Source organism: Podarcis raffonei, chromosome 6, assembly GCF_027172205.1.
Source record: "Podarcis raffonei isolate rPodRaf1 chromosome 6, rPodRaf1.pri, whole genome shotgun sequence".
Taxonomy (NCBI): Eukaryota; Metazoa; Chordata; class Lepidosauria; order Squamata; family Lacertidae; genus Podarcis; species Podarcis raffonei.
Window position 1 is genome coordinate 45,804,198 of NC_070607.1, and position 13,962 is coordinate 45,818,159.

At 43.7% G+C, this 13,962-nt stretch overlaps 1 protein-coding gene across 2 annotated transcripts in view; it reads right to left on the minus strand.

Moving 5' to 3' along the window:
- The window catches only part of SLC5A9 (solute carrier family 5 member 9), a 28,027-nt gene extending 22,915 nt beyond the window's left edge, over positions 1-5,112 (minus strand). The window contains exons 1-2 of one of the 2 annotated variants that reach the window (XM_053392502.1): positions 4,936-5,112; positions 4,608-4,679 (exon numbers count right to left, since the gene is read on the minus strand). In XM_053392502.1, coding sequence (XP_053248477.1) covers positions 4,608-4,679; positions 4,936-5,064 — 201 coding nt within the window. In that variant the 5' untranslated portion in view covers positions 5,065-5,112. The remainder of the gene's footprint in view (positions 1-4,607; positions 4,680-4,935) is intronic. The other variant, XM_053392503.1, reaches the window with a different exon arrangement.
- Positions 5,113-13,962: the final 8,850 nt, after the last annotated feature.

Genomic DNA, 13,962 nt, shown 5'->3' on the forward strand with positions numbered 1-13,962 from the left:
TTTTCAGAATTCCTGAGCAATGTCAGGTATTAGGCTGCTAGCTTGTATCTATATACGCCTCATTTCTCCCCAAGGTGAATTTCTATCTTGGTTTGTCTCCACTTCCTTATTCCTCCTTGTTCCAAGAAGCAAAATGTCTTAGGATGGCTCCAGATCCCACTAGTGGTTGTATGTGTGCACTTTTAAAAGGCACACATAGCTACTACAGGCCAGGCACACCCCAAACAACTAGTCTCAACGTGGGAGTGATAATGTCAGATCAATCAGCTGGCCTGGTCACTTGAAAACTGATCAGGCCATTCCAGTATCTTCTGGGTGACCAATCATTGAGGATGTCACACAAAGCCTCATTCAACTGTGCTAATTCCTACACTTCAGGTTAATCATTGCTAATTGGCCAAACCAGCTGATTATGAAGCTCCCAACCAGCCAAACTTTTAAGTTTGCTACATGTACAAATATAAATACACAGATTTGGATAATGTGCATAAATAGTGGCACTGCCAAGAGGAACAAGGTTGCACAGCATGTAATGATGTTTTAAGAATGTTGTAACTGTGTTAAAAATGAAAATGGTGGTGCAAATTTTGAGACTGAAGGTGTCAATCTACGCTTTTCAGATGGTTAATGGCTGAGCAGCGTGATCCGCCATGCCACCAATGGCGATCATGTATTTTAGCCACTTAACATCTGCAAAGGACAAATGCTTTTCAAAGTAAATATATAAAATAAACACATTTAAATATTTATCATGCAATAATCAATTTTTCATTATAATATATTCATTGCAATGAAGGAGCCCTTCAAGGATTCACCAGTTACATGAATTGATGTTTTCTGCAATGTAAAGACAACTTGATTCAAGCCAAGCGTCACAGCCAATCCGGAGCATCTCAAAGCAGGGACTCTGGAGCAGGGGCAGGGTGGAACTGGATCATGTCTTACATGAAAGAATGCAGGACATAACTGCGGGCAAATATTTATAATGCATGTTGGAAGCTTCAGCTTGGCCTGCCATGAAGGAAAATATTGCCTTCCATGAAGGAAAAAATGGGGCACCCAGCCCAGCAGTGTGTGTTCAAAGTAGGTGGCTCTGTTTGGTTAAAAATATACAGAGTGTAAACTGTGAAAGGTGAAATACCTTGGGTTTATTTTAACAGTGCAGCTACTGAGGAGAAGATATGAAAATGTAGACGTAAGTTATGAGGCACACCTCAGGTTGTATCCAGTACATACTGGCTGTGTACTGTTATTTCCTGATGTGATTGCAAGAATTTTTTTTTTGTTATTTTCTTTTTTAAAAAAAGGAAAGCCCTTGATGACTAGAGATAACTTATGGCTTTTGACCCCATAGGTTTATATCACAGAAATGTAGGTGCTTCGTCCGTTCCAGATGTCTCTGGACAATATTCCTGAATGCTTACTCCTTATGTATATGTGAAAATAAGAAGACCCAACAACCTAACAAAATACTAGGGGAAAGGATTCCAGACTAGTCTGCTCCATTTTTCTAATTTTCTACCTGTTACTGGACCAATGTGACATTACTCCCTTGTTGCTGTTTGCTTTCAACACTTACACTTTCATTTTTTGTAATCCAGCATTTTCAACATTACTGGGTTCCCACCCCCCATAAAAGGTATTGCCTCACTTGCTCTGTGATTTTCCTTTTCCAAGTAGCAGGTCTTTCTGCCTCTTGCGCTGCTGAGCCCTAAGCAAAGATTAATGGAATCTGACCTGCTCCTCACCTTTGGGATAGTTAAAATATTAATACGAGATAAGACTGAAAACCTTTCCTGAAGCAAACACTTGCAAACATCTCATCTGGGAAGCCTCTGATTGAAAGACTAACGGCTACAATACGCATTCATATCTTGGGTAAACAGAAAGGCTCCCAAGAAATGTAAACACTTTCCTTAAGACACATGTCCTTATTGTAGTAGACAGTATAAAAGAGGCGACGTAAAGCCATGTAATACAATGCCACAGTGGCCTTAAGTAACCATTTTATCATTTTCCTAGAAGCAGTTGGGTCTAAACCCATAATGCGCTCCCTATATCCTGGAACACAGAGGCAGTAAAAGGATGTTGTGTGGCGATTCATCCTCTACCAACATTTCCTCCAGGTTTGGGAGAGAAAAAGTCACACTAATCAGCCTGAGGCGGAGTTAAGAGTTAAGGAAACATTACTTCCTATCCCAAGCCAAGGCCTGTTACGATTTAGGTAATGGTCCTCTCAGCTCCAAAGTGAAACCCTGGAAAGGGAATTGCTTCATGACTGAGGCCTCATGGGCACAATACATGTCACTTTAGACAGTCATGGCTTTCCCAAAATAACCCTGGGATCTGTAGTTTGTTACGGGTGCTAAGACTTGTTAGGTGATCCCTATTACTCCACTGCCAGAGAGCTACAATTCCCAAGGTAGTTTAACAGCCAATCCCTCTTCTCTGGGAACTCTGTATGCTGCCTTTCCACATTATTGAACCCAAACTCTGCTAACCCGCAGTGTAGGTGATCTGCAAAAAGTTGAAGGTAGTTATAATGTGAGATTTCCTGCAACATGAGCAGGATTATTAGATCAGGTCTTCATTTAGAAAGGACACTTAGGAGGCATCCCAAATTAAAGGCTCCATGTTGCTAGATATTTTAATCATTGTTTTATTATATTTTGTTGCTGTTAGCTGCCCTGGGCTTCCATGGGATACCAAAACAAGAAATAAATAAAATGAAGAAAGCTAATCAGCCATCTTACTCAGGGTAATGGGAAGTTTTGTTCTTCCTGAAAAAACTAAGTCCAGCAGGAATGATGATGGGGACACTTGACTTCTTGGCAGCCCCTTAAATTTCCTGCAATGAAACTGTAGAGGCTACAGGTAAGCCAATGCTTACATGTCACCTGGGAGAAAGTGAATCACAAAGCGCATTAGAACAATAACCAGGTGCGAGTGTGTGTCTCCAGGGGAGAAAACGTAGCCTATGGAATTTTCAGCTTGCAGTTAAACACTTGCAAGATCTACAGCCTTGTGTTCTTTTGTGACAGGGCAAAAAGGATATTTACTCCTCTGACACTTATTTCTCTGGGTCTTTAAATTATTGTTATATTACCTTTCTGCTCCAAAGAAAATGTGTCCTTCAAAAGGTTTATGCCTTTCCAGTGAATCATTTTGGAGATTTATATCTGGGTGGTTTAGTGTGGAGAGTTGCAGTCCTAACACAGTTGCTCAATAAATGAAGAAGTTACTAGACAGTGCAAAAGAGACTCCTGCCATTGTTTCATGAGAGGAATGGGAACTGCTCTTGAACTTGAGTTAATTTTCATTTTTATTTGAAAAAGGCCTTGTTTTTGTTTTTATCTTTAGGGTTGTTCAATGTGCTAGATTTTTTAAAAAAAGAAATTGGCTCTCTTATTTGCAACAACAATGCCACTTTGCAAAAGCCTGATGTTACCTGATATATATTAAATTCCAGTATTGATACGCTTCATATGCTTCCAGCAATATGGCTGCTTGAAATAGAGAAGAGCTCCTCCCTTATTTATTGCTGTTCCTAAAGACTTTGCACCAGGGATGGGGAACCCAAGGCCTTCACATGTTAGTAGACTCCAGCTCCCATCTTTCCTGACCATTGCCCATGCTGGCTGGGACTGATGGGAATTGAACAGCACTTGGAGGGCCATAGGTTCCTTATCCCTGCTTTACATCACTGGTGGTTCATTTGGGTGCATGAGCATTTAACAGTGCAATCCTGTGCATGAATTGAGTTTCAGGGTGTCCACTAGGACTTCCCTTGAAACAGTGTTTTGGCTTCAGTTGCCATATTCACATCCATATTCACTCACAAACACATACTCCTGCAAAACTATGTACCGGTATTTTAAAAACTGCCCTAAAGTTTTAAATCTTCAGTATGTATTTCCTTCAGTGCTTACTGTACTAATTGCTTTGCAACCGTGCAGCAAGGCTATGATTTGTGATGCTGAGAGTGCAGCAGTTGGCACAACCTTCCTAGCTACATATTTGTTACAGCAGGAAAGATACGCCACATTCTTCCTTTCTTATCACCCCCACCCTCGCCACTTTCCTCCTACAACTAGTGTAGCATTCTTTCATTCGTTTTTCACCACAGCAAGGATCATCCCAGTTTCATCTTCCCTCTTTCTGAGCCTTCAACTATCCCTTGACATCTGTATATATGTCAATTGCTTAAACCACACTAAGGAGAGCTGCTTTTTAAACAGAGATAGCCTACATGGTGCCCTCAATATGCTGATGGATTCCAGCAGTACTTTTCTTCTAGGGGAAAAAGGTGCTAGTACTGTGTACCCTTGAATACCCCCTGGGAAAAAAAGCACTGGATTCCAGCTCCCATCAGCTCAGACAACATGCCCAATGGTGATTTGGTGATGGGAGTTTTACTCCAGCAACATCTGGAAGGCTGGCCACCTCTGATCAAGAGTCATGCAACCAACTTGGCACCCCCAGATGTTCTTGGACTCAGTGCCCATCAGTTCCCACCATTACACTGCCTGGGACTAATGGGAGCTGCAGTCATCAGCAACATCTGGCAAAGGCTGTTCTCAACAAGGTGTGGGTTATTACATACTTACCGGCCACCATGTCATGGATCTTCCAGCCAAGAAATAGCCTCCGACTGTTCCCCGACTGGCTCGAAAAGAAGACTGAAATGAAGAGGGGGAAAATAATGGCTTTGCAGCTCTGAAATGCACAGCTGAACACAGATTTATGCCCACCTAGGACCTTATGTGGATAAAAGGAAGGAAACGTGGCTCTGTTCTATGCGGCCAAAAGGAAACAATATGTTGTTAAATAGGAGCATCACTTATATACTACAGTGCTATGTTGTTCGGTGAAGAGGCCTTTCTCAAAAACAAGAGACATCTAGCACCACTAGTTATTGCAAAATGACTGACTTACCCATATTCCAACAGCAAGGACAAAGGCGAAATAAAGGACAACAACAATGATGTCTGGTACTTCAAAGGCAAGTTTCTTCTCTTCAGGCCTGGCAGTGGGTGGCTCAGTAGTGGCTGGTGTTTGGCTCATGACTGCCCCAAAAGGTGTCGCCTGTTGCCTCTTTATCTCACAATGGACTTCGGCACACGTTTCTCTTCATTACTCCCTTTTAATAATAATTAACCGGGTTGAGAAAGTGAGAATGCTGATGAAGAAGCAGGCAGGTTCATCAAAACAGACAATTCTCACGTTGCAGCTTTTGTACACTGTATGGTTCTGTGCTGTTCAGCTGTAATGTTTGAACCAGCTAAACAACTTTTTCGTCATAGCTGTTTCTCACATATATGCATTGTGTGCTGGAATTTTTAAAGAGAGTTGTGGCCAATTCAAATATTTCAGCCGTAGCAGGTACATAACATGAGTCCATAAACCAAGCCTGCATAACCTGGCTTGATATGTCATTAGTTGTGTGGATGAGACCAAGTTTCTAACCCCATTTCAGTTCAGGCTCCTGATAAATGAATAACCTTTGTTGATAGAGAGGACCCCCCTTTGTTGATCAACATGCATGCAACCCTGCTGATTCTTCTTGACCTCTCAGTGGCAGAACATTGTGTGACTTTTGCTTGGCCCCATGGGCTTCTGAATGGCGTCCCATAAGCCATCTTGAAGTGATTTACAGTATAAACAGGTCACCTGGTAGCAATTTCTAGCTTAACGTTTTGAAGAGAAGAACATATTAGAAATAAAGGCAGAATTTCTACAGAATTTCCTCCTGGCTGATCCCTCCAGTTAAGGCACAAACAGAGATTAGGAGAAGAAAAGTCTTGTAGTAGAGGTTTGCTATACCCAGAAGTGTATCATTTGTTGGGGCTTCCTGGCAAGTTTGTTGCTGCTGCTTAGTGGGAGTTGGGTTGGAAAGGACCCTGAGAGTCATCTAGTCCAATTTCTTGCAGGAATCTCCACTAAAGCATCCATGACAGATGACCAACCTCTGGTTAAAAACCTCCAATGAAGGAGGCAAGGAGATCAGAGCAGTGAGGGCGTTTTGGTGGGAGCAGCAGATTGTCTCTGCTGGTATGCCCACACACCCTGGCCTCTCAGCCATCTTTCCTCTCTCCTGGTAGGTGGCAGAGGCTGGGAAGCTAGCTTTGCAGCTCTGCCTCACAGAGTGAGCCACTTCTGGCTGTAGCTCTTGGGCTCAGGGCTGCTGCTCTAGAGCTAGATACCAGCTCAGTACTAAGATCTTTTAAATAGGTAAGTAGAAAGGGATAAAGCAGGATCAATACTGGGCAATGAAATAACCCAAGTTATTTGAAGGTGGTGGTGGGGGAACTGACTTCAGATTTGGTTATCTCTAATATTACCCAAAGCAGTGGTCTCCATTAGACAAGCTATCTCTCTTCCATGACACTCTGACATTGGATGCATCTTCTTAGAAACAGCAAGCTTTCTCCAGCCCCCTTCCTTGGCATTTAAATACTGACAGCTGCAGCATCTCGTCGCAAAGCACATTTGCTGACGTGGCTGTACCACAGCTCGTGAGTCAGGGCAGGAAGGGGAATGCAGTTTAGCTCTGTGTGTCAGAAGGCTGAATTGCGCCATAATTACTTTATTGATAATTGTTATGGAAACAGCTGTTATGCGGGCTTGACTGGTACACAGAACTACAGAAGATAGTGAAACTGAAACGAGGCTTGCCACATATAATGCTAACCCTGTCCCCAAAGTCTGGTTGTCAGAGCTTCCTCTTTGGCATAGATTCTCCCATTTTCAGACGGGGAGCCATTTTATGCCGCAATTTAGATGGCTTCCTTGGTTCTTACAGACACAGGGTGAGTCGTTTCTCCTTCAAGTGGGATGGAGGCGATGACAACCCTCCCAGCTAGCTAGCCAGCCTTCCGTCACGCACAGAAACAGAACTTAGAGATGTTATGCTTACTGAACTCAGTGGGATTTAATTCTCAGTAAATGGTCACAGGCGCTAGCTACAACACTGTTTCACCAATCCTAATAAAATAGTTTCTCAAATGGCAATTTAGGAACCGTAAAGACAATGGTATCTATGCATTCATGGGTAGCACAGCACCATCTTGTGGGTAAAGTGGTAAAAAATAAAATCTGCTCTAACATTCAGTCTGGATTATTTTTCTTCATTGGGGCCATCTACGTTTTCCCGCCGCTTTCATGTTCTCTGTGAACAGAGTACCGGTATATGCACTCTGTACCTTGAAGTAGGTTGGCGAGGATTGTTTGCACGTCACACTTGTAAAGGACTTCCAGTTAACCTTTCACAATAGCAACACATTTCTTCATTAAACAAACACTGGTAGCGTCACAAAAAAATGAACAAGGACAATTGTGGAAGAGCAGAAAGTGTACCAGCTGAGCAAGGTAGAATAGGAGAAAGCTCGTCCTGTTAATGGAGTGTTTCTGCAGCCTAGCACCGGTTAAAATGAAAAAGAAAAAAGCATCTAAGGGGATGCTTCCTACCTTTATAATAAATAAATTCCCACTGGCAGTCCTACTCACAGTCACAGGATTCTCTCCTTGTGGAGGTCTTAATATGTAGTCAGATAACAGCAACAGAGATGCTGGCAGGTGGGCAACCTGAGGATTTCATATAGCCTTGACATGACCTCCTGGGCATCTCCTAATGTTGCCCAGTCTTCCATTCTCTCATAGTTCCCTCCTCCTTTCCTTTTTGCTTTTCAAAAAGTGTTCCCTCATCTTTCTATGCATTTTCAGGACAATTGAAAGGGGCAATATTGTCTGACTTGGGGGGGTGGGGATGATTTTTTCTCCTGCTGTCTGAGAATAAATTGGTAGACTTCTGCCATTTGTGTGTATAACACACTAAAATCAAAACCGAAGTACTTTCCCTAGATTTCTAGATCAGGAGCTGTATTGGTCTGCTGTACTAACTGTTCTGCGTTCCTATTACAGGGCTTACTTCTGAGCAGACCTGCATGGGATTAGGAATTCTGATCTGGCATAGACATGGTGACAACTGAATCAGGAATGTCATTTTTTTGAAATTAGTTAGGCCAGCATCTTTTTGTCTCTGCCAGCTTTGGTTCAACCCACCACTGGCAAGCAAACATCCAACAGATTTTTCCCCAAAACATTGCAGCAAAAATAAGGTTCTGAATAGATTTTGATAGAATAAAACCAAAGGGCTCCATCCCAAGAACAGGAAAAGGAAGCAAAGATCAGCAGTTTAGACACAAATTTCCCACATTGTTACTAAATCACACAAGTCAGCATTTAGGTTACTTATTAAGATTGCATAGGTGAGCTTGCAGGAATGGAAGCCACCATCAAATAATGAAGCAGCATTTTCTTGAACAAGGAGCCCAAACCATTTTTTTTTTTTGCTGAACAACCTATTTAAACATTAACTTAATGTCGTGAAAGAGTCGCCATCCCATTTCTTTAAGCAGCTGAAAGAGAGGTTTTAGGGAAATAGTTTCATGATGCCTTTCCAGAAATATTATTTGAACCACTGTGTAACTTACAGGCAACCTTTGCTTTTCCACTACAATGATTTCTGCAAGAACCATTAGCAAACTGTAAAATCTTGTCTACGTGATGCACCTTGAGCATAGGAAAGCTTTGAAATACTATCGTGTTAAATAGTAACTCCAGCATCCCACAGGTCTTTCAAGAAGCACGTCTACAAACATCTGTCTACAGGTAAGATATAGGACACTCAGGTCAGGAGATCACAATCCTTGAAGATCACACAATGTGAATATATGGCAAAAGGATACAGACCTATATTCATACTGCTTTAGCAATGGGGGGGGGGAATCAGGAAAAATCAAAGGATACATAGCTGCAGACCAGCACCAATGGAGTCTGTGCCTAATCTGAAAACAAACAAACAATGACTGCATACCTACCATACATTTAAAGCACCAACCCCCCAAATCCTGGAAACTGTAGCTTATCCCTCGCAGTGCTACAATTATCAGCATTCTCGAACTACCATTCCCAGGATTCTTGGGGGGGGGGGCATGTATGCTGTGCACAAAATGTATGCTGTGCACAAAGCCAACAGCAGCAGCTGGTATCATTAGGTATTGCTAATGTGAGGAAATGACATTAAAGTAGCCATGTGTTCTACTTTGCAGAACACGAACCGAAGAACCTTCTAATAGAGGATCAACACTGGTTCAAAGATAAAGACCCCTAAGAAATGAGAACAGGGGCCTTAAAGTAACCCATCTTCAGTTAGCAGCTGGATGGCACATACATCAGGTCACAGTCTTCCTCATGATGTTGAGATACATTGCATTTTTATTTAACTTTTAGTATTACAATGGTACCTTGGTTCTCAAACTTAATCCATTCCAGGAGTCCGTTCAACTCCCGAAACTGTTCAAAAACCAAGGCACGGCTTCCAGTTGGCTGCAGGATCTTCCTGCACTCAAGCAGAAGCCATGTCGGATGTTCGGCTTCCAAAAAATGTTCGCAAACCAGAACACTTACTTCCAGGTTTGCAGCAATTGGAAGCCAATTTGTTCAGCAACTAAGCTGTTCGGAAATCAAGGTTCCACTGTTTTTATTTCCTTAAATTTACATATATGCATGTGCATACATATATGGTGGGGGGGGGATAAATGACGTCCCTACACATCACAGACTGAAAACCTCAGAATCATAGCTGTCAACTTACAGATTTGAAAATAAGGGACCAGCAGCCTTGAAAATAAGGGACCAGCAGCCAAAATAAGGGACCTGCAGCCTCACCTGTTCCAGGCACTCCAGTCTTCCTGTCCTCCTGCAGTCTGGTCAAACTCATGCTGGTAGCTTTGAGAACACTGTCCAACCAACTTTGTAACCAGAGGTTTAACTGAATAGAATCTGAATCACATGCACCACAAGGCCTATGCAGCCTCAACTTAAGATGGCTCCCCGGCCTGGCTTTGCACTGCAAAGTTTGCAGCAGCACGTGCAACAAAATGGCGTCCAGCATTCAAAAAACCCCTCAGCTTGCATTAACTAGCCACACACAAGGCATGCAAGCTCCACCCCCCAGTCATTCTTAGACTTCTTATTGGGTGAGCAACACAGCCAAGCAACACAGTTGGAGCCTCCCTCCTCCCTGGCCGGCAGGGAGGGAGGGAGAGGAGCTACTTCCTTTGAAATTTAAGGGACATCATTTAAGGGACATTTAAGGGACATCCATCAATAAGGGACAGCAGCAGGACATGGCGCTGGAATAAGGGACTGTCCCTTCAAATAAGGGACACTTGACAGCTATGCTCAGAATCCAGCTCAGTCTTTGCTCAATGAATGAGGCCTTTCTGCTCCCCTTTCCTCCAAATTGCACCAGAGGCTGACGGAAGGGGTGGCTTGCCCATCTCCATTCAAGACACAAAGGCTTCTGTTTCACTGAACTCTTGAATATCACTACATGTAAGTAGAAGCTGGGTACCATACGAACGACAATTTCCTAGCATTTCTAGTCTTCTGGCATGCATTGCACGTTCAAGGGACTGCTTGCTACAAAGCCTCACAGAAGCATGTAGTGCTGGCAATCACACCCTCCTGGCCATGCCATCACTCTCCGTAAGTACTGGGAAGTGGGCCAGGTAGGTACCTATTCACAAGATGACAGCTACAGGATTTGTGAGCTGGTAAAGCACTCCCATCCATGTGTGGTGCATCTGGGAAAATTGGGTGCCATGGAAAATGCAATTCTGCCAGCTTCACCTGGCTGTCTACCAGCTCCACCTGGTATGCAGGCTGAGACCCTACCTGCCTGCAGACTGTCTTGCCAGAGTGGTGCATGCTCTAGTTATCTTATGGTGCATGCTTTAGTTATCTCCTACTTGGACTATGGCAATGCGCTCTACATGGGGTTACCTTTGAAGGTGACCTGGAAACTGCAATTAATCCAGAATGCGGCAGCTAGACTGGTGACAGGGAGTGGCCGCTGGGACCACATAACCCTGGTCCTGAGAGATCTGCATTGGCTCCCAGTACGTTTCCGAGCATAATTCAAAGTGTTGGTGCTGACCTTTAAAGCCCTAAACAGCATCGGTCCTGTATACCTGAAGGAGCGTCTCCACCCCCATCGTTCAGCCCAGACACTGAGATCCAGCGCTGAGGGCCTTCTGGTGGTTTCCTCATTGCGAGAAGTGAGGTGACAGGGAACCAGACAGAGGGCCTTCTCGGTAGTGGCACCCGCTCTGTGGAACGCCCTCCCTTCAGATGTGAAGGAAATAAGCAGCTATCATCTCTTTAAAAGACATCTGAAGGCAGCCCTGTTCAGGGGAGTTTTTAATATTTAATGCTGTATTGTTTTTAACACTTGTCTGGAAGCCGCCCAGAGTGGCTGGGGAAACTCAGCCAGATGGGCGGGCTATAAATAATAAATTCTTCTTCTTCTTCTTCTTCTTCTTCTTCTTCTTCTTCTTCTTCTTCTTCTTCTTCTTCTTCTTCTTCTTCTTCTTCTTCAACAGGTGCCCCACTTCAACCAGAAAGGAGATCTGGGGCACGTGGGACAAGATATTAATAACTCTCAGATATTTAATGGCAAGAAACAATGTATTGCCATTTTGGTGACATTCTTATTGTTCCGTAATAATTGTAGCAATGTTGTCAACAGAGTTCAGACTGTGCTAGCAGTCTACAACAGGACCATGGGTAAAACCATTCATTTTTATTTCATTTTATTTCTTCATTCATTAAAATATACCAATATAAATATAAATATAAAAAAAATATAAAATATATACCATCTACTACCTCAGCTTCAAGGTGGCGGTCAACGGCGTCAGTATTAAACTGCATCAGTACGGAAAGCATTATACAGAATAAAACACAGCTGATAACTCAAGCAGAGCTAAAATAAAGTAAAATAAACTAACCTATTGAAATAAAGCAGCAACCAAGTTCCGGGAAAATAAATGCAATGGTTACACAAGAGCTTGGGTTGGTGGAAATGTGGTAGAATTTGCTTTTCTTTTCTGTACAAATTGTACATATGAATACAAGCTGTCAAGCTGCAGAACCCCTTGCACAAGAGGAGACACTTGAACAGGACAGTCTGCAAGGATGGGGAACCTGTGGCCCACCAGATGCCATTGGACTCCAGTTCCCAGCAGCCCCTGCTAGCTTGGGCAATGATAAAAAATGGTGGGAGCTGTAGTCTACAAAACTCATGGAGGACCGCAGGTTCCTTATTCCTGTGTGAGTGGAACAAGTTCATTGCCAATCTTTTAAAACAGCACCACATTGGATGCAACCCAAAGAAATTGCAGGGGGTTGGACTAGATGATCCTCGGGATCCCTTCCCACTCTACAATTCTATGATTTTATATGCTACAGGGCTTCCCAAGCAGTGGTGTAGGGTGGGTTGTCAGCACCCGGGGCAAGGCAAGTAATTTGCGCCCCCTAACCCGTGGATTTTAGCACTCGAGTCTCTTCCACTAGATTAGTTAGTGCGAGCACGCCCCCCCAGATGTTGCGCCCGGTGCGGCCGGCCCCCCCTGCACCCCCACGCTACGCCACTGTTCCCAAGCCAGCATTCTTCTTTCCCTTACTTATGTCCTGCTTGCCCTGCCCTTCCACAGCTCCTGAGTCACTCGCAACTCCTGTTGCAGATTGAAAGCAAAGTGCACCTCACAAACAACAACATAGCCATTTCATGATTCATAAGTGCTCCTTTCAAAATAATAGCTGAGAAAGATGTATTTTTATCTTGCAAGATACTAATAGCAAAGCTATTAGGGGAGAAGAGCCATACATCCAGAGCTTTTATAATTGGAAAACATCAATACTGCATAGTGGCTTTATAAAATTTTGTTACAAATGTTCCATAGGATGGGTTCTATTGTTAGAATGCCTATTTCTTCCCAACTAGCAACTGATAAATTCAACCCTGCTATGGTATCTTTAGGATAATCCTGGCCCCTTGAATGATGCCGAGTTCTACAATACCTTGAGTTTCTGTCTCCTTCTCTCTTGCCCTTTTCCTCCTTCTATTGCCTCACCTTACTTTTGGCTCATCTCAAAGTGGAGGCTGGCTTGGACACTCCTTGCTAGCACTCCTTGATGTGTGCTTGAGGCAGCCTACATTTCTCCTCCCTCTCTCTCTCCCCTGTGTCTGATAACTTGAAGTCGGGGCTGAATGACATTTGTTTTGGCTTGGATTATTTACATACACTGTGGTAGTTTCATTCAAAACCACCTGACCAGAAAAACCGCTCACAGTTGATCAGACTCCACCCAAGACCAGTTGCAGATTATCACAGATTACCTAGCTCAGTGTCTATCAGATGAGCACCTGCATCGACTTCCTGAATGTGTGTTTGCCCCATGACACCTTAAAAAAGTGAATAGGCATTTTTCTCAAGGAGAGGTTTTGCCACTGCCTCCTTCAAGCAGGCAGGGACCAACCCCTATCTAGCAGCAGATTTAGGGCAGTGTGGGTGCTTCCCCCATGCAGGGCACTGAGCTGAAGGGGCACAAAAATGAGAACATCCATAATTGAGAAGATCCATTTAGGGGTGCTAAATTTTGACGTTGCACAGGGAGCCATATTACAAAAGATTGCCAAACTCTACCCCTGAAACATTCGAGCCTTACGGTGGTGCTGTGGGTTAAACCACAGAGCCTAGGACTTGCCAATCAGAAGGTTGGCGGTTCGAATCCCCGCAATGGGGTGAGCTCCCGTTGCACAGTCCCAGCTCCTGCCAACCTAGCAGTTCGAAAGCACGTCAAAGTGCAAGTAGATAAATAGGTACCGCTCCAGCGGGAAGGTAAACTGCGTTTCCGTGCACTGCTCTGGTTTGCCAGAAGTGGCTTAGTCATGCTGGCCACATAACTCGGAAGCTGTACACCGGCTCCCTCGGCCAATAAAGCAAGATGAGCGCCACAACCCCAGAGTCGGTCACGACTGGACCTAATGGTCAGGGGTCCCTTTACCTTTACCTTTTTAAACTGCTGGAGAAGTCCTTCTGGGAAGTGGCCCAT